This window comes from Typha latifolia, chromosome 9, assembly GCF_019914945.1.
Source record: "Typha latifolia isolate L0001 chromosome 9, TyphaL0001v2, whole genome shotgun sequence".
In the NCBI taxonomy this organism is placed as follows: Eukaryota; Viridiplantae; Streptophyta; class Magnoliopsida; order Poales; family Typhaceae; genus Typha; species Typha latifolia.
Genome location: NC_133094.1, coordinates 4,029,966 through 4,048,556, shown reverse-complemented (window position 1 = coordinate 4,048,556; position 18,591 = coordinate 4,029,966). Strand labels below are relative to the sequence as shown.

The following is an 18,591-nucleotide window of genomic DNA, read 5'->3' as shown; positions in this document are numbered from 1 at the left end:
TTTGAAATGACTTTATTTAATTTTTACAAACTTAATAATAATATTTTGGTACTATTTATATTGACACATACTAAATTTTTATAAAAATAAATATTTCTTATTTTTTATGTCACATTACAATAATAATAACACTCCTATTTCAAATTCCCTCTCTATCTTCTATTTCCCTCCAAATTTTTTTTAAAATTTACTAAATCCTAGCTTATAATATGATTACCAACTTACATGCTTCTAAGCCTACAAATAGTTGTAAGTCCGTAATAGCTTATTTTTAATAAGTTTTTAAAATTAATTATATATAAAAAAGTGATATTATAGTATGGTTGCGAGCTATATTAGGGTATAGTTACAGCATATAAGATTGCTAGCATACAAGTCCTCAACTTTTTTTTTATAATAATGATTCGCAATGGATTAAGCCTTTTGAAAAGCAAACAAATTCTTTTATATATTTTTAGATTTTAACTAATTGATTTAATTTAAAAATAATATTTTCCATCTAATACCATCAAAGTTAAAATAAAAAAAGGGCATTTTTATCTATTAATTTTATATATCATCTATTTTACTTCAAAACCAACAATTTTTTTATTTTTTTACGCCACATTAAAAGTAATTAATTGTTAGACTTAGTCTAATTCACAATCAAACATCATATTTTCTTCTTAGCGTAGTTTAAACTATTTAAATCATGTTTGAAAATTACAACTATGTAGTCATGTTCAAGAATTAAGACTCAAACCTAATAAAGACTCAAAATATGATCTACATCACCTCTTTCATTCATGGAAAAGTATGCAATAGGAGTGAATAACAGCTCTGCAGATGACGATTTTAATCACTATCCTTGCTCATACGTCAACTCAATTGCCTGACTTGTCCTCCAGATTTCTTCTCTTTGTTAGCAAAAGCAAATATCTGTCATAATAATTAACAATCATAAAAACCTTCAGAGCTAAAAAGTGGTGTTCATCAACCAGGAGGAGTAAAATAAAAATGCTGTTCATCAACAGTCTATAAATGTTATATGATGATAGTATTGCCAACTCTTTTCGGGGGTCCAGACTGAGTAACTAACCAAGGTTGATGCCAATGCCATGACATAAAGCTCGTCAATTGTTGTTTGCATCGAAAACAATAAGGATTCTATGTTGGAGTTCGCAGGTATCTGAGCTTTTCAGATCCTAAACATAGTGGTGAATCTTATCTTGCCAATAAAATCACTGGTCTCAAATAGAAGTTTTCTTGTCATTATTGAGCTATAGGCAGTAGTTAACCAGGAGTTTAAATCAGTCTGGTGGATATTTACTACTGATGTGAAACTGTTGAACATAAGAAGTGAAATTTGAGATAGAATAAGATCAAGGTATATATGGACAAGAACAAAAGTTACAGATTAGGCCATGCATTTGGAGACAAAATGTGAAGAAAATTATTGATGGATGGTTTGGAATTTTACCTCTCTCTCTCTCTCACGCACACACACACACATACAGCATGCAAGATCTTTGTAGGGGGGCCTGGCAATCTGTGCTTGCATGGCAGCATCAAGGGTGCTATCTGACACTCTTTACCACTGCCAATTTACTCTTATATATGTTCCTTGTTTCTTTCCACAGGCTACCTCTTATCTCCTCTCTGCTGCCTACTAGGAGCAGCAATGGCCATAAAAAGCCCCACCAAAGCCCCCATCCTCTTCCTCCTCCTCCTCTCTTCCATCCTTGCTGTTGCTCTTTGCAAACCAGGTAACCTCTTATCTTATCTTCACTTCCTCATGAATTTTATCTATCTCAATTTATATGAGATTGTTGCAGGTTATAGAGCACAAGTTTCACACCCAGACTTGGTTCTAAAAAGCAAGGAGCTCCCTTCACAGGTGAAAGATATGAATTTGAGTTACTTGTGACTTTTGAGTTAGCATTCCATACTAATTAATCCTTTGAATGTTTTGCTCATATATAGGGTTTAAACAAAGAAGAAATGTGGATATGGAAGAGCAAAACTGTCAGGAGGTTGATGATAGGTTCAGCCGCTCCGACTTGCACTTTTAACGAGTGCAGAGGGTGTCGATTCAAGTGCAGCGCGGAGCAAGTCCCGGTTGACGCCAACGATCCCATGAACAGTGCCTACCACTACAAATGTTTGTGCCACAGGTGACCTTGAGTGAAAGGGTTAGTTGTGTGTATGCCATGGATCATATAGTTCAATGAAGAGAGATTGTTTTTGTTCACTACTCTTTTTTTTCATTTATATCCTCCTATCAATAGTGTAGTTGAAGCTATTAGAAAAAGAATTGCATCTCCTGGTCTATGTTTTGTAACTTTAGCTTCATTGATGTATTGTAATGTCATTGATGTTGTAATCTCTTCAATGATTTTAGCAAGGATTTCACCTTATTTGAGCATTGAAAGTACACATGACTTTACATTATCTGCATTCAGGACATCTGAAACACAGGAAAAACATTGGTTTGCAGTGATGTGATGATACCTATCTTTTGTTACAGTTTCTTCTATTCCATGCACTCAAAAAAGTTTTCATGCCGTTATGAGTTTTTGTGTCTCTGGCTTCTGAATAGTAGTCCTGTGTACAGAAGAGCATAAAAAACAATCAGGGAAAAAAGGAAATAAAAATATAAAAGAGAAAGAAGAAAGTACTTTTACCGAACTGCGCCTCGAAGATATTACAGGTTGATATCCAGACAGCCTAAGAACCAAGAGTAATTAGGTTTATCTTAATAAGATTAGGTTAGACATAAATCTTGTGCTGAAAGATTCCACAATATTTTTGTGTCCCAGGTTGAAGGAGCCCTTGACCATAACATCATAAGCTTCAGTATTAAGCCCATATTTTAGTTAACAAAGTCCCTCAACTTTTACCATCACCATAATTTTACTGCTCAAATTGTTCTCTAAGGTGTCATCACACTAACTTTACTTATATATGTTACAACTTCAACAATCTCACTCTTCACATTTGAACAACGGAAAGAATAACCATCAAAACAGTCTTTTTAAGCTCCAAAAAAGCTACATGATTCTATCGAATAAATCAATAAAGCGCGACAAAACTTAATGCAAAACCCACATGACAAACTATAATAAGCCTCATCTCTAAATAAGCTTAAAAATTTTATGAAGCCACTATCATATATTAACCCTTCACATCTTATATTCTACATCATGTAGGAGGACTAGACTAAAGCTTTGACTCACATCTAAGACCTAGGTTTGGTCCAGCCTACAGTTTTGTATCTTAACCATGGTGGCTAAGAGAAGTCTCAGTGGCCTAACTATGAGAGTGACAGGAAGACAGACATTCCAGGAGATGTCTTTGAAAGCTAAGCTGGAAAATACTGCCTGAGGTACACTTTGGTGACTGGGAGAGGTCATGGGCCTCTGAATTCTTGAAGAGAGGTATAGGAGGTGTCCACATGAATTGAGTGGTCCCAATAGGGACTCATCAAGGTTCACATGGGGAGGCATCTATAGTTGTTTGTATCCTCGACTACCATCACCAGATTATGGCAAGATACCATATGTCCTGCACTGCATATGATGCCTATAGGGGCATATGCATGGACCATGACCTAAAAAAGTCGTGGTCACCTCACCTCCGCTACTACCACTACCACTACCACTACCATTGTCATCATCATCACCCATCTTTCATTTAAGCAGCCTTACCCTATTATTAAAAAATATATTTTCGTGACTCATATGGAAGAAGATGATGATGATAATGACCCTTTAAGCATAGGTAATGGCATAGAGGTTTGTCCCACTGTACAAGGCTTACCCCCATATCAAAGAAAAGAGTGTCCATGAAAGGTAAGTTGTGTAAAATCTTCTCACCTTATCAAAGAAAGTAATTCATGAATCATACTGGTGATGTAGAGCTTCAGCATCTCCTACCAGAAATTATAATAAGTACTTTGGCAAAGATTATCTATATATGAGACACATGGCAGATAATTAGTGGTGCCGACAACATTATTGATGGTAAAACTAATATTTTGTGTGGTTAATACTTAATAATAATGACATCAGTACAACTTGTTGCCTTGGAAATAATATCCATACTTCCAACATATCCAAAAGATCCAGACATTTTCAGCACATATAATCCCTGATGGTGTAAGATTACAAACTAAATTGAATGACGCAAGCTGTTGTAATACATGAGAGAATTACCATCCAATAAAGACAGGCATTTGCAGATTCGTATATGAAATTGGTTCGGTCTTTCATTAAGTAAATTATTTGCAAGAGTTTACATGAATGGTTGCACTGAGATCCAAAGCCCCTGTACAGATTGTAGCCCACTGATTTTTTTACAGAAATTGAATCTGGAAGATAAACATTCTCTATGGAACTTTTGGAATTTTCTACTTTTGTTAACTAGTATTCAGTTCATTTCGCAATTCTTGCGCAACACGTAAAAGGTGGAACAGGCGGCACATGGTAGCATCAAAAAGTGCAGAAAAATCACTTGTATTCATACCACAGTCAGATAAGCTCAAGGAACACGGCCTAATACTCGTTGTACAGCCTTCTTTATTCCGTCCTGGTTGAGTGTAGTTGTCAAATAAACTTCTTGGACCTGTCAAAAATAAGCTTAAAATTATATCACCATACTTTAATTGTTCTCTTGTGATTTTCTTCTGCACAAATATTCAGAGTGCACTAATTGCAACATACTTGAGATTGTTATCGCCTTGTGGTCAATGTGTGATAGAAGTTCGGTATACTGGAAGAGGACTACCAGCATATAAAAGTGAAAATAAAGGTAATTGAGTTCTTAAAGATTATTGTGGGACAATATTTGCAGACAATACCAATTTGTCTGTACTTTCTGAATATGTTAATATGGTAAAAGATGGTGATAATTTAGAATGGTATCCTGATATAGGAATAGTCAGAACTCTTCAAATTGCTTATTAAAATCATGATGCATTGATTCTGCATACATAAAAGAAACAGCCAGCAAAAATGTCAAAAATTATAACCTAATGTCTTAGTGCATTGAAGCATACAGTTGGAAAACAGGAAAAAAAAACTAAAAATGAGAATAAAAACTAATGAGACAACACATAATCTGAACAGTATTGAGTATCACATGTGAGAGTTACAGTCCCACATCGAAAAGTTAGAAAAAAATGAAAGGGTTTACATAGACTCTTGGGCCCTCACCTCCTAAGTTTTTGGATTGAGTTCAAAAGTTTGTGTCAAACTCTATTTCACTTAGGCTAGAATTTGCTATCTCTTCAATAAGAGCCGATGATTCAATATTTCTGGACTACTCTGAAGCAGTTTGATGTCACCAATTTAGTGGCTTCGGTGTATATGCTGGTTCTTATGGATGAGTCATAGTAATGCAATAGTCATGGCGTTGTGGGACTAGTGGAGTTAAAAGGCCCTAGGTTGGGGCTCTTGGGGGCTTAGGCACGCGGGATTGGTGTGCATGTTCGGTTATACTTGATGGAGCAAGGTAACTGGTTTAGGATAAGGATGCGTAGAATTGGAAAGGTTCTCACATTATAAAGTGAAGAAAAAATGAGAGAGTTTATATAGATTTTTGGGCCCTCAGCTAATTTTTTTTTAAAAAAATAAGCCTTCAGCTAATAGTATAAAGCGTTTGACTTGCATTGAGCTCTAAGGTTTGTGTCAAACTTTGTTTCACTTAGAATAAGACTCCCCTATCTCCTCAAACAAATATTGCGGTCTAGCATCATCAAATAAATATCCACAATATTGTCGCAAAAATGATGCCCAAAAACTACGAAGCGAGAGTTTGAAATATTGATTCTTACTTCAGTTATCCATAGACAGCAATTTTCTTATATTACTTACGAATAAAACAACTTAAGATTCCATAGTAACTAGTTCTTAACATCATACAAAAGATGCCACTGACAATTAGGTGAAGCAGTGACTGGTCAAAATGGCAACTGGCATATTTCAAATCTATCATTCCATAAAGTTGCTGGCAGAAGCATATCATGGACAACTAGCATATATTGAACGTTGCAGTGAGATCTTAAAGCAAGGAATTAAGCACCGACCTGTCTTCCAGCTCGAGCAAGGAGTGTGAATTGTTTGTCCTTCGCTGGTACCTGTATAACAATGTATCTGTCTATTTAAGTTTCATCGTACTTAATGAACAAGAAACACATTTATAGATGAGTTGGCATGTTATGATGTTACATTAGAAAGCCAAAGCTCCATATCTTGTGAGACAACACGCTTCTCCAATCCTTGGCGCCCAAGCTGTACATCCGTTATGCTGTTCAGAAATGGAAGCTTCACATTGTTAGTGTAAAGAAACAGATGGAGAAGATTGTCACTCCATTCGCATGGCTCAATTTCAAATCAGTTTGTACATAAAAGGTAAAAAATAATAGCCAATAAGAATCAAAATTTCAGGTCACTCACTTCTGAGGTGATTTTACCAGGTCAGAAAAAGTTATTAGTTGCATGATGTGTGACATAAAATTTAAAATTCTTATGCAATAAGTTCAGGGAAACAAAAGAATTCCAAACTCCAAAGATGCTATCACATTATCTGGTCCTAAAATAGAAGAGCTGACAAACTATGATGAAGTTGGAGTATGTTGGTCACTTCAATATTCCCTCAGATTTCTATTTCTTTACATCTTTATGTGGTGGGGACACCACTTTTTGTCACGTTTATTCTCGTAAGCACAAAAACGGCTGCACCCGTGACCCTTTGGCTTAACGAGGGTTGTGACTAGTCACCTTCTAAGGCTATTTTTCATCTTGTCTTTTAGTCACCTTCTATGGCTATTTTCGTCTTTTATCTTTTACTTTATTTGGCCTATATAAAGGCTTGTAATCATCTTTTATGGGTTAATGAATATTTTGAGAGTTTTTTCTTGGTGGATTCCAACGTCGGTGGATTCCGACACCCCAATTGGTGGATTCCTCGGGTTTGATTATTTCTCCCTACTTTTTCTTCTTAACTCTACAAACAAGACATTGTTCTGCATCAGCTTTGGTATCAGAGCGGATCGTTTCCTAGTTTATGGATGCTCCACCGCTTGAATTTTACGCAGCGCCTCATCTTTTCTTCGTCAGATCAATCGCTCCACGAACACCAGATCGCTACGAAATCCGTCGCCCAATAACATTAGGATCCGAATCCGAGTTACGCGAGGAGATCACCCTCAAAGAGGAAAACAATAAACCATTACCATCACAAGGAGATAATCACAAGTAAGCTTTATTCCATAGATTTTCTTTCCCCGTTTTAGATTTAAAAAAAAAAAGCTCTCTGAAAAAAAGAAAAAAAAAGAGAAAAAAAATCCGAAATTCAGTTTGTTTGTTTCATCTTTATCTTTAATTTTAGATTTCGAAATTAATTTTAGAAGATTTTTTTTTCTTCTTTTTCTTATTTACCTTTTCCATAATTTTAGGGATTAGTTTCCATAATTTTTGAAAATTAGTTCCCTAATTTCAAGATAAATACCTATCTTATCTACTTCCATAACTTAATCCCAACCAACCCAATCCAAACCATCGTCATCTTCCTCCTCTTTAGCCTCAGCCGTCACTCACATCCATCATCTCATCTTTCTCTGTTCGCCGACACTGCCACCGACCTCCACGGACGACATCACCGTCGATTTCCACGGCCCTTGCTCTGTCGTGCCACCATCTTCACCACCATCTTCACCATCTACTACTGTCGTCGCTGCAGCCCCTGCGCGGGCCTGCCACTGCTTCATCGCAGTCGTCACTGCCATTCTTGCATCTCCCTGCCATCGCAGCTGCCACTGCTGTCCCTACCACCGTAGCCATCGCCACAGTCATTGTTATTAGATTTCAGCCACCGTTATCACGACCACCATCTACAGTGGACGTGCGACATTCGGTAACATCCATCCTTTCTTTACTGTTATTTGTTAGTCTTAAAATAGCAACTGTCTTTCTATTGGGGTGGATCATAAACATATTAAGCCTGTTATTGCCTGCTATTGCCTACCTATTTACATTGTTTAATTCATTTGTTTTATTTCAACAAGCGCTTGAGCCTGATATTGCCTACCTACTTCTTTTTGTTTGTTACAAAAAAAAACAATTAATATTAACGGTAGAACTAGCTAGGTTAGAGGGAAAGTCTTGACATAGCTGCAGTCCCCGTCTCGATCTCGGGAGCTTGTACTACTAATTTGCAATTTTTTCATTTGAGTCGACCGGCTCTCTTGAAAACTTCATAAGTGGTTGTAGGTTATTCTAGTTATTACTCCCTTATTGTTCGCTGTGATCTCTTAGCTTGCATACCATCATTCATTTATTGCATTTATTTCTTTAATGGTAGAGACACTTTATATGAACCTTCGTAGTGGTAGGAGAGTATCTCATCCTTCATCCCAGTCTGTCATGGAACCCAATACCATGAAAGATTTTCGTCGATTTTTACAAGAGTCCATTGAAACCATTACTACCAAATTGGACGACTTCAATGCTCGTCTTGAGACTATTGAGAGGAGTCGTGACCAACATGAGACTAGGAGTGACGTCGGTGCATCCAACACGGGTGCCACGCGTGCCGCTCCTAATGTCGAGACCCATCGACAAGCTCCATACTATCCTCACCGTGAGAGAGGTCCTGAGAGAGAACCCCATAGGCAAAATTATCGTGAAGATACATTTGATTTTCAAAATAATAGGGGGTTTAGAGGCAATGTCCCCTTTAGAGAATCTCAAAACCATGACAATCAAATTATAAAAAATATTAAGGTGGATGCCCCAACTTTTGAGGGTCACTTAGATCCTGCTATATTTACTGACTGGCTCCGTGAGATGGACAATTTCTTTGAGTGGTATGATCTACCAGAAAACCGACTCGTTAGATTTGCCCAGAAACTAGTCGGTCGGGCCAAACTGTTTTGGCAAAGTATAGAACAACTATTAGTGCGACGAAACAAACTTCCCATAATTCATTGGCCTGAAATAAAAGAAAAATTAAAAGAAAAATATTTGCCACATTCTTATCTTGGTGACCTTTTGAGTTATGCACCCGTGCCTCTGTGGCTTAACGAGGGTTGTGACTAGTCACCTTCTAGGGCTATTTTTCATCTTGTCTTTTAGTCACCTTCTATGGTTATTTTCGTCTTTTATCTTTTACTTTATTTGGCCTATATAAAGGCTTGTAATCATCTTTTATGGGTTAATAAATATTTTGAGAGTTTTTTTTTATTGAGTGTTTGTTGGTGGATTCCAACGTCGGTGGATTCCGACACCCCGATTGGTGGATTCCTCGGGTTTGATTATTTCTTCCTACTTTTTCTTCTCAACTCTACAATCAAGACGTTGTTCTGCATCATTATGTAATATCCAATATTTCTCTGTACTACTTTCATAATATCCTAATAAATCTCTAGTTGGATTTTCCCAATCAAGATAACGTTATTTGAACATCCAGAAGCAACGACAGCTGAGATTTGGATATTTTATGTTACATTAGACCAATTCTTTGGCAGAAGCTATCAAAAAGCTGGATATTCACATAGTAAGTATATTACTTCCTCAAATCATAAGCTGAGTAATATGTAGGAGGTTTATAAAAAAACGAAAAGTAATTAGGAAACAGTTCAAGAAGGTATAACAAGTCATTTGTTCCCAACATGACAATGTCAAATCCAAAATTGAAAATCAGTATGTACAATCCTCATTAGCATGAATGAATTAGATGATTCAGATAGCAAGAATATATATGAGAATTGAGAAGATAACACAATATTTGTAATTTTTCCTATTAAAAACCTCCTTTACCTTGTAATATCAGCAATTAAACATTTAATTACTGCTAGAAGCAAATTACTGAAGAAAGAATATAGCTTTTACTGTTTTTTGAACCTCAGAATGAGAATAAGTTGCAACCCATACCCATCCTCTTGTAATAGCTCTTTACATATGCTCTCAAGTCCTGGAAGTGGTTCAATTTTCGTACTAGAAGACATGTTGAATGCATCAGGCATTTGTTCGCCATCCTGTGAGCAATAATATTATAAGTAACTTAACATGTAACATAAGCCACTATAAAAGTAGTATAGATCATGTTAACATATCTATACTGAACAACCAACCTGAGGAATTACTTTGTCCAATGTCTCCAGCAGAGGATCATCCTCTAGCTGCTTAATTGATAGAGTAATCCTTGACTTTTCCCTGGTTGTTGAAGACACTAAGAAATTAAATTAGAAATTGCAAGCAACCAAATTAGGTCCTCAGAATATCAAGGAAAAGGAAATAATTAAACTTTCTAATGTCCAAACAGAATGCAAAGCATATCCAAATTTTGTGACATAAAAGAAGGTATATACAAACTTTTTAAGTATACTTGCAAATATGAACTTTAACCATCAATTCATTCTGTTTAGCATGTCGACCATGTTAAAAACTTGCTAATCTCAGAGTTCAATTTAATGCCATTTTTATCAAGGAAAAGGACTATGTTATCGACAAGGAACACAAAGTTCAATATTGTCTTCATCCCATTGTTTTGTTCAAAAGCATTCATGAAATCATCTTGCAGCTACTGTTCAAGATCAACTCCAATAGTATATGTCATGGTTCCATGCACCGGAAGAACTGATTGTAGTTGAACACTTTCCAACTTGAAAGTCAAAAATTGTCTTAGATAAGATATAACAATGAGAGACGCCTGCCCATGCTCCACAGCATAGTGGTAACCAACAATTTCTGGAAGATTTTGATGATTCAGAAACATGGTAATGAAAAAATAGCATTCTTACCTATCTATATGGATAACTTTGACCTTTATTGGGTCACCTTCGCTTAGAAAATCTCTCACATCTTGGACCAAATCCCAGGAGACCTCAGAGACATGAACAAGTCCAGTAAGGTGGTAACAACCTGTCAAGATTAATTAGCATTGTTAAAGATATTTGGTTGGGGTGCGACTAACTATAATACTTCATCATAAGAGAAAGAGGTACCATCAGGAAAACGTAGATGAACAAATGCACCATAGTCTTCCACTGAACCAACCCTCGCATCAAAAACATCCCCAACCTTGGCTTGGCTAGAATACTTTGACCAACAAGCATCCTTTTCGGAGAAAATAAGCTTCTTTTCTTCCTCACTAGACTCTATGACCTAAAATGTTTGCTGAAACAGTGTTACTTTTGACAATTATTCAAATTCAAAGTCATGTGTGTGTAATGCCATGATTTTGGAGTTTCATAAGATATACTCAAAGATGTATTATTAGTTGATCACTATGATTCACAATTTAAACCACCAATAATTTGGTACCAACTAACTTTGGCCTAATATATGGGAAATGAAGGATTTTCCAAGCACCACAAATTGATGTATATCTTGTGTAGGATGTATCTGAAAGATATCAGGATAAAATTGTCATTTAAAGTGCCTTTTGAATGTACTTTTCCACATTATTAGCAACCATCGACCATCCAAATTTCTTCTAATAAGATTCATCTTACATGCATATTTGAAGCAACCAATATTACTTTTACTATCCTGCAGTTAAGGGATACAATTTATTCATTTATGAGATGATATCACAAAGACTGTACATTCAGAAAATAATTCACTAACTTAAAATTATGCCAATCAGATAAGTTGCATCATGTGGCACATGTATAACTGGGTGTAGAGTATGATCTAGATTCTAGAGTTGACATTAAACACTTATGCCCAAGTGCCAGTGTAACACCTGAAAACTTTAAAAAAAAGAAAAAAAAAGAAAATTTCCCTGCCCCCCTCGTCCTCTCTTCTCCTTTCTTCTTCTTCCTCTTCCCTTGTCGTGCAGGCCACCTTCCCCACCTCCATTAATCCCATCTCCCCCTCCCCCACCACACCACTTCTCCACCTCACTATCTCTCTCCCTCTTCTCTCTCTCGGGTTGCCAAAACCGGAGCCGACGAAGCCCCGGACCGAGAGTCGTCGAGCTTGCCGACCAACCCCCCTTCGGTAAGCCCTCATACCCCCCGTTATTAATTTTAGTAGTTTAACCTCCCCCTCCCTCGCCGCCGTCGAGCTCTCCTCCCCTTTTCCTTTCTCTTCCCTTTCACTTACCCATCAGTCTCGTGACCATGCCGCCAGCCTTGTGGCTGCGCCGCCGACCCGCAACCTCGTGGGCCTCCTCCCTTCCCCCCTCGGTCTCCTTCCCTCGGAAGGAGATGGTGTGGGAGGGTGGAGGTTAAACGAACCCCCACCCATCCCCCTTAGTGGGCTGCGCTGGACTGCAGCCCACTAAGCCGATTTTGGTGGGTTACAGACCGCAGCCCACCAACTCAATCTTGGTGGGCTGTGGTTGGACCCCCCAGCCCACCTCATGCAACCTTGTGGTCTGCAGTTGGACTGCAGCCCACCAAGGCCCCCTTGCCTATTGGATTACGTTTGAGCCTAACTCAATACCTCCAGCCTAGCCCATTTGGGGTCATTTGGACCCTATAACTCCGTTTATCTATTTCGACTTGATTAATTAGCCTAACTCCCCGTAATGATAATTTATTCTTATGTTAATTTTAGGATAATATAGGAATCACCCTAGAGACACTTGACTCATGTATATGCCTAAACATAAATTCTCTAATAAGATAATTAATTCTATTAGTTCGTATGGTTTTATTTGCGTGAATTAATAGGATTGACACCGAGTGAGTAAGATTTTGGGATTCCGGAGGAACCGGCTAGCTGACGAAATTTAGTGTACTGTGGCAAGCGAGTAGAGTTTATACAAGTCTAAAATAATATATTACAGTTATTATACCTGTCATGACACTGTAGAAAATGTCGGTATTAATACATGCATTTAGTGTACCATGATATATCTTTACATATGCAGTTATTGATAATTTGTTCATCATGATATTATGAGAATGTTAATGTAGCATAGACATTAGTGTAACGATGCTCTACATGTATCCTGTATGATATACCCTTGCATAAATATCTGTTGTGAATATAGAATGTAATGATCATGATAACTATGACATGCTTTATACACTCATAAACACTACAACACTTTCACTTATTATTAGTAATCGGGTTTTGACTAGGCAGTGCCCTTACTCACTCAACCTATGGTTAAGGGTAGAGTGTATCTTATATGACTATACTATTAGCGGCCTACACCTAAGGTCGGGAGCTTACGTGGCATTCAGGTAATTATCCTGCATAGTCAGGACTAGATTATGATGATAGAAGAACATGATTGTAAGGTGGGGATATGTCTCTAGCGGTACCCGACGACGCAGGGTTAGGGCGTCTATTGATGAGTCGAGGGCTCCCGATTCTACCGCTGAGGGCGGTGATGATTTAGAGAGAGTAAGATATGGGCTTACGACTGGGGTCCTTAGTCTAATTGCCACAGACAACCGATCACATGTAGTGTCGCCATACATGTGTAGGTGGCATTACTGCTAGATGTGTATATATCCCCCATGTATGGCGGCATTACTGCTAGATGTGTATATATCCCCCCTCGACGTATGAGATGATGGATGGTAATGTGATGAATATTTACCCTGTGCGGTGAATAGCTCGGTAAGCTATTATAAATATGATTAATACCTTGGTAGGCATGAGATGACTAAACTACTCATTTATTGCTATGCATAACATGAAACACTATGATTGAGATTTGTATGATTAAGAGATCGTATCAAGTTTTATATCTGTGTGAACTTATCTTGATATGTTTAGAAACTAGCATATTCTAGGATAATGACTGGTAATCTTTATCGATTGCATTGATTTAGTAACTCATGGTAAGTCATTTCAACAAACATATTGTTATTGCATGGTAAGTCATTTCAACAAACATATTGTTATTGCCAGCAAATATAGGCATATATTGGATATGCACGTGTGATTTCATTATTTTAGATTGTATGGATCCTACACCACCTCTTGGTGGCATTATTTCAGAGCTAGGGGACGTAGGTGCGGGTAGCGAGGAGTAGCTGTCTTTCTATTTCAGTGTGTCTATTAGTTGTATTTAGCCTCTGCGAGGGCATTATGATTGACGATATATTTTGGACTTTAGCATTATATTTTGGATGTGTATCTAGAAGGCTTGTTGTGGCCTATAAAACTTGTATCCGGACTCTTATGGTTGAGTTTATTTATGGTGAATTTGTAATGTTGTATGCCTTGTGAAATCCTATTATTGACAGATCGTGTGATACACCACGTGGGGGAATTTACCCACACGGTTTACACATGTATTTGAAGGTTTGGGTGTTTCAACCAGAGTTAGCAAATCAAAGACAATATACATTATGCAAGGTTGCTCAGTTAGAAAATAAAAGTGAAAAAAGTTCAAAACATGCATATTCATTGGCATGAGCTGAATGATGATCATTGATTTAAATGGTTTTATTTGGGGAGAGACAATGTTATGTATCAGATCTTTTCCTACATTTGTTAAAAAACTGGTGCACATCCCTCTCGCATGACACATTAAGAATATTGATACACTACAATGATGTGAATTATAGAATATACTTTAAATATTACTTCCTCATTTACAAAAAAATCATTAGCTCTCTTCATAGTAAGTAGCTTTCATTTAGAGGTTCACACATTTACTACAAGCATTTTGAAACACTAACGACCTGCATCATTTACTTGCACTGAAATGTGCAAGGTGTAGAAAAAAATCAGATTAAGTTAATGTTGGTCAGTGCATCCTAATGGCATGAAACAATTATTTAAAATTTTTGGGAAAAGATTTTAGCACTTTGGTAACCATTGAATGGACCTTGGTACCTTGGAATTCACACATACACACCAAAAAAAATCAACTTTGAACTTTCTCTCTCCACCTTACGATTATGTATATTTGCAATCCTGATGCACAACCAATGACTAGATAGGTGTTATTTTTCGGAAATTTTAGTGGTTTTAATATGGAATTCAACTCAATATGTATAGTGTGACACTGTAACAGTTACTACCTCACTTGCCAACCAAAGCTCAATTGATAATAAAGTAAATTAAAGCTGTTATTGTAACTTGTAAGTGCATCATCCACAGCTTCTATTAGCAATACTGGTAAATGATGATATGAGATAACTGTACAAGGCTATATGCTCCTCTTCAGAAGATACCATAGTTGCTTTTATTGATGTGAGTACTTGTAAACACTACATGAAAATACATTAGCGCATCTCACTGTTTTAACTTCCATTATCACTGGTTATTAGCATTAATCTGATTTCTTTAATTTTTTTTATCATGTTAACATGTTTGCAGCATTATCTACTCCTTTATATCTCAATTGTAGATATTCTTATTTAAATTTCATACTAGATCACATTTAAACTACATTCTTTATTAGTTTACATTCACGGGTAGCTAGTGTCGACAGAGTAGCAGAAGTGAGAAATAATTAACCATTTGTATTGCTTGGACCAAGAAATGTACTGACCTTTACAGCAATTGATGAACCTACCAGATCCTTTGCTATATCTTGAATGGCTCTTAGTGGATCTATAGGAAGAACAAGCCATCAGGACATGACTTGCAGCAATAACCAACAAATAATTATAGTTTACAAGAAAGTTCATAAATTAAAAAAATTAGCATATGATCATCTCATCCAGTTCAAAGTACAATGGTGCAGACATCTAGCACTAGAGTTTCATATCCAACTGCTACTTTACTGAAGTGAAACGAATATGTTTTCAACATGTTCGTGCACTACACTTATATCTCTTTGGAATTATGACTAAAAATTCAAAATTCTGTATTCACATACCTATTGATAGAATAGTTACCGCTTCAAAACTGACAGTTTTATGTCCTATTTTTCTAAAATCAGGGTATATGCCAATAATATCATAAGTCAATTAGAAAAGGTATAACTTTTGAATAAGGTTCTAAGTATCGGGATCAGGTACTTGAAAAAATGATATGTATCAACTGTATTGGTCTTCCGTTTCGAACAAGTCGAAGCGGGAATCGACTAAATCAGCCATATCGGCCAATCCATTTCGGCGAAATGGATTGGCCGATACTTGAATCTATGCTTTGAGTTGACATTGACAACAATACACTGATGCGTGAGTGAAGATATCCTTGATAATCCAAAAGAACAAAAGTAAAGACTTTCTTCCTCCCCTATACCCCCATTGATGCATATTACAATCACAGGCCTCTCTTTGATGGAAGTGCTATTTAGGAGTTATGGACAAAGAAGGCTATTACAAAATCATAATCCCTATATAACACCCCTGGTGCTATTGATAGATCAAATTATCCCCTACACAAGTTTAAAATTAGTTGTAGGCCTTCCATATTTAGTGATCCCTACAACAACATTTGTGAATTTTGTCTTGTTTATGGATCATACAATTCATCCCTCTGGACAGATAACAAAAGGAAGAAATCAATGTAGTGATACATTCCATCAGTATCGTGTTAATTTGAGAGTGTTTAGAACTGACGCTAAGCAACAAAAATAGTTATGTTAGCCAGTCATGCAGATCCAATGCATCTTAGCAATAGCTCCATATATCAAAAGTTATCCAATTCTTCATTCATAGCATCCTTTTCTTGTTTCTGAGAACTTTAAAAAGCTGATCCTTCTTTTCACGAGCTTACACTGCAGCTAAAGTTAGGTCCTTCCACCTGTCAACTACACTAAAAATTTCAGGGTTCCCCATTGCTTCCTTTGCCGCCTAAGTCTAATATTTGGCTCCAATATCATAAGCATTGTACCAATCAAGTTAACTGAAAGTTAAGTTAATTCTTTCAATGGAGCCTCTAGTTACTTGAGATACAACTCTATATTCAGAGGGAGAAAGAATAAATGATAATGATTATGATGCATTTCTATGAATCAAAAAGCATATAGCCAGGAATCATCTCCTACTACATAGCATAGTTCAGCATTGTGCATGAATTCTCAATGCGAAAAGAATAATTAGTACCTTTACAAGAATGAGATGGACTTAGAAGAGGGTAGGGAAGAAACCCAAGAAGCGAATAGAATCGTATCAACAATCCCCCATTATTAGACCCTTCAACCTTTCCATCAAAGATTACTCCGGTATCCTTATAAGCCCGCGCCGCCCTCCAATCGGCAGACCTCTACTTCTTCACATAAACAAAGCATGAGACAATGGTCACCGCTCAAAAAGAAGAAAACCAATTATCAATTCCTGCAGCAAGAATCATACCCGAACTTGGCGGGCTTCGTCTTCTCCGGCTTTTGAGGCTTCCTCCTGTTCGACGCCACTCCCTGACGACGACGCGAGCTTGTTCAAGCAGGTGGATAATGGCGAAAAGGGTCTCCTAGGATACGGGAAACGCAAAGGTGGAGTCTTTCGGATGGAAATGAAGGAAGGAGAGGGCCCATCAATGCCGAAGGGCTGGGAAAGGAGGGAGAAGCGGCCCAGAGAACCGATTGCGGCGAACATGTTCGACGAAAGGCGGAGGAGAGGAAGGAGGAAAGGGGAAGAAGATAGGAATGAGAGGTCGCCGGCCTTAGAATTTGAAAGGTTTGGGAGGTTTTGGGATAGGGGAATGTGTGTTTGTCAATTGACATGCTTTGCAAGAGTGGAGGTTCCAAGTGTCATACTACAAACCCACAAATCTTGCCAACCTTAAATACTACATGATTAACTATACTGTTTGCACTAGATAAACAGCATTATTACTGCTTTTATATAAGAAATAATAAATTTAGATATATAAATAACAAATTTAATAATCTTAATTACTCAGCTTTTATTTCTATTTTCATTTTATTATTAGTATTTTATATTTTATATTTATTTAAAGTATTGCTATCTTTAAAATTTTATATTTTTATATTTTTGTTATTAAATATTTTTATGTAACTTATTCTATTATTTTGTATTACTTTTGATTTTAATTCTAATTATTTTGAATTGAACGTGATTAACTTTTTGTAATTAATATAATATAATTTAATGACATTTAATAATATAATTTAAGTTTAAGATAATCAATGAAAGTTTAAAATAGTAATCTATGTTATAATAATGTGATTTTATTTAGTTATCATATACAATAGATTAAAATTATAATATAGAATTAGTAAATTTAGAAATATGGATCCTCGTATTTAATCTTATAATCTAATATTTTTATGTATCCTCTTGATCTAAATCTAATATTTTTATATTTTATATATTTTTTAGTTTATCTAATTGTAATATGATAAACATCTCTAATTTATCTCTAGCTTATTATATTTTATATATTTTTTAGTTTATCTAATTGTAATGTGATAAACATCTCTAATTTATCTCTAGCTTATTAAAATTAATAAGTACGTTGTTGGTTGGTTGAATTCGCCCTATACATTAAATGTATAATTTGACTCCTATATTTTTATTAAATATTTATGATTTATTCCCTATACATTTATTAAATGTATAATTTGACTCCTATATTTTTATTAAATATTTTTTTGGTAGCTAAATCGATATAGTATCAGCTCGAATCTAAAAACAAACATATAGAGAAAAGCTAGAAAATACATAAAAATATAGAAATATTATTCTTCGCTATTCTAAAAAATTGTAACCTAATTGCTCTC

At 36.2% G+C, this 18,591-nt stretch overlaps 2 protein-coding genes across 8 annotated transcripts; one reads left to right on the top strand and one right to left on the bottom strand.

The window, feature by feature from the left end:
• Window positions 1-655: 655 nt before the first annotated feature.
• Window positions 656-17,600, bottom strand: LOC140795594 (uncharacterized). Of its 7 annotated transcripts, XR_012110321.1 has the most exons (14): window positions 17,204-17,600; window positions 16,955-17,114; window positions 15,451-15,512; window positions 10,985-11,144; window positions 10,781-10,901; window positions 10,112-10,193; window positions 9,912-10,015; window positions 6,207-6,285; window positions 6,065-6,115; window positions 4,504-4,602; window positions 3,855-3,910; window positions 2,664-2,706; window positions 2,491-2,583; window positions 656-918 (listed from the first exon to the last, which is right to left on the bottom strand). XR_012110321.1 is itself a non-coding variant. In XM_073148265.1 (11 exons), exons 1-10 carry the CDS (start codon window positions 17,441-17,443, stop codon window positions 4,519-4,521), a joined length of 1,143 nt encoding a protein of 380 aa, XP_073004366.1. In that variant the 5' UTR covers window positions 17,444-17,599; the 3' UTR covers window positions 2,375-2,583; window positions 4,504-4,518. The 7 variants fall into 7 exon arrangements, 2 of the variants coding, with proteins under 2 accessions (XP_073004366.1, XP_073004367.1); XR_012110320.1 differs by lacking the exon at window positions 2,664-2,706 and having other exon boundaries at window positions 17,204-17,599; XR_012110319.1 differs by lacking the exon at window positions 3,855-3,910 and having other exon boundaries at window positions 17,204-17,599.
• On the top strand, window positions 1,459-2,430 carry LOC140795595 (uncharacterized). The gene is made up of 3 exons (XM_073148267.1): window positions 1,459-1,745; window positions 1,815-1,876; window positions 1,963-2,430. Exons 1-3 carry the CDS (start codon window positions 1,661-1,663, stop codon window positions 2,155-2,157), a joined length of 342 nt encoding a protein of 113 aa, XP_073004368.1. The 5' UTR covers window positions 1,459-1,660; the 3' UTR covers window positions 2,158-2,430.
• Window positions 17,601-18,591: the final 991 nt, after the last annotated feature.

Bases quoted from the DNA above. Each gene is read 5' to 3' on its own strand.
- LOC140795594 (XM_073148265.1), bottom strand. From the start codon at position 17,443: ATGTTCGCCGCAATCGGTTCTCTGGGCCGCTTCTCCCTCCTTTCCCAG. The intron at 17,115-17,203 runs GTATGATTCTTG...GTGAAGAAGTAG, and splicing joins ACGAAGCCCGCCAAGTTCGG to AGGTCTGCCGATTGGAGGGC. The intron at 6,116-6,206 runs GTAACATCATAA...ATTGTTATACAG, and splicing joins TGGAGCTTTGGCTTTCTAAT to GTACCAGCGAAGGACAAACA.
- LOC140795595 (XM_073148267.1), top strand. From the start codon at position 1,661: ATGGCCATAAAAAGCCCCACCAAAGCCCCCATCCTCTTCCTCCTCCTC. The intron at 1,746-1,814 runs GTAACCTCTTAT...AGATTGTTGCAG, and splicing joins TGTTGCTCTTTGCAAACCAG to GTTATAGAGCACAAGTTTCA. The intron at 1,877-1,962 runs GTGAAAGATATG...GCTCATATATAG, and splicing joins GCAAGGAGCTCCCTTCACAG to GGTTTAAACAAAGAAGAAAT.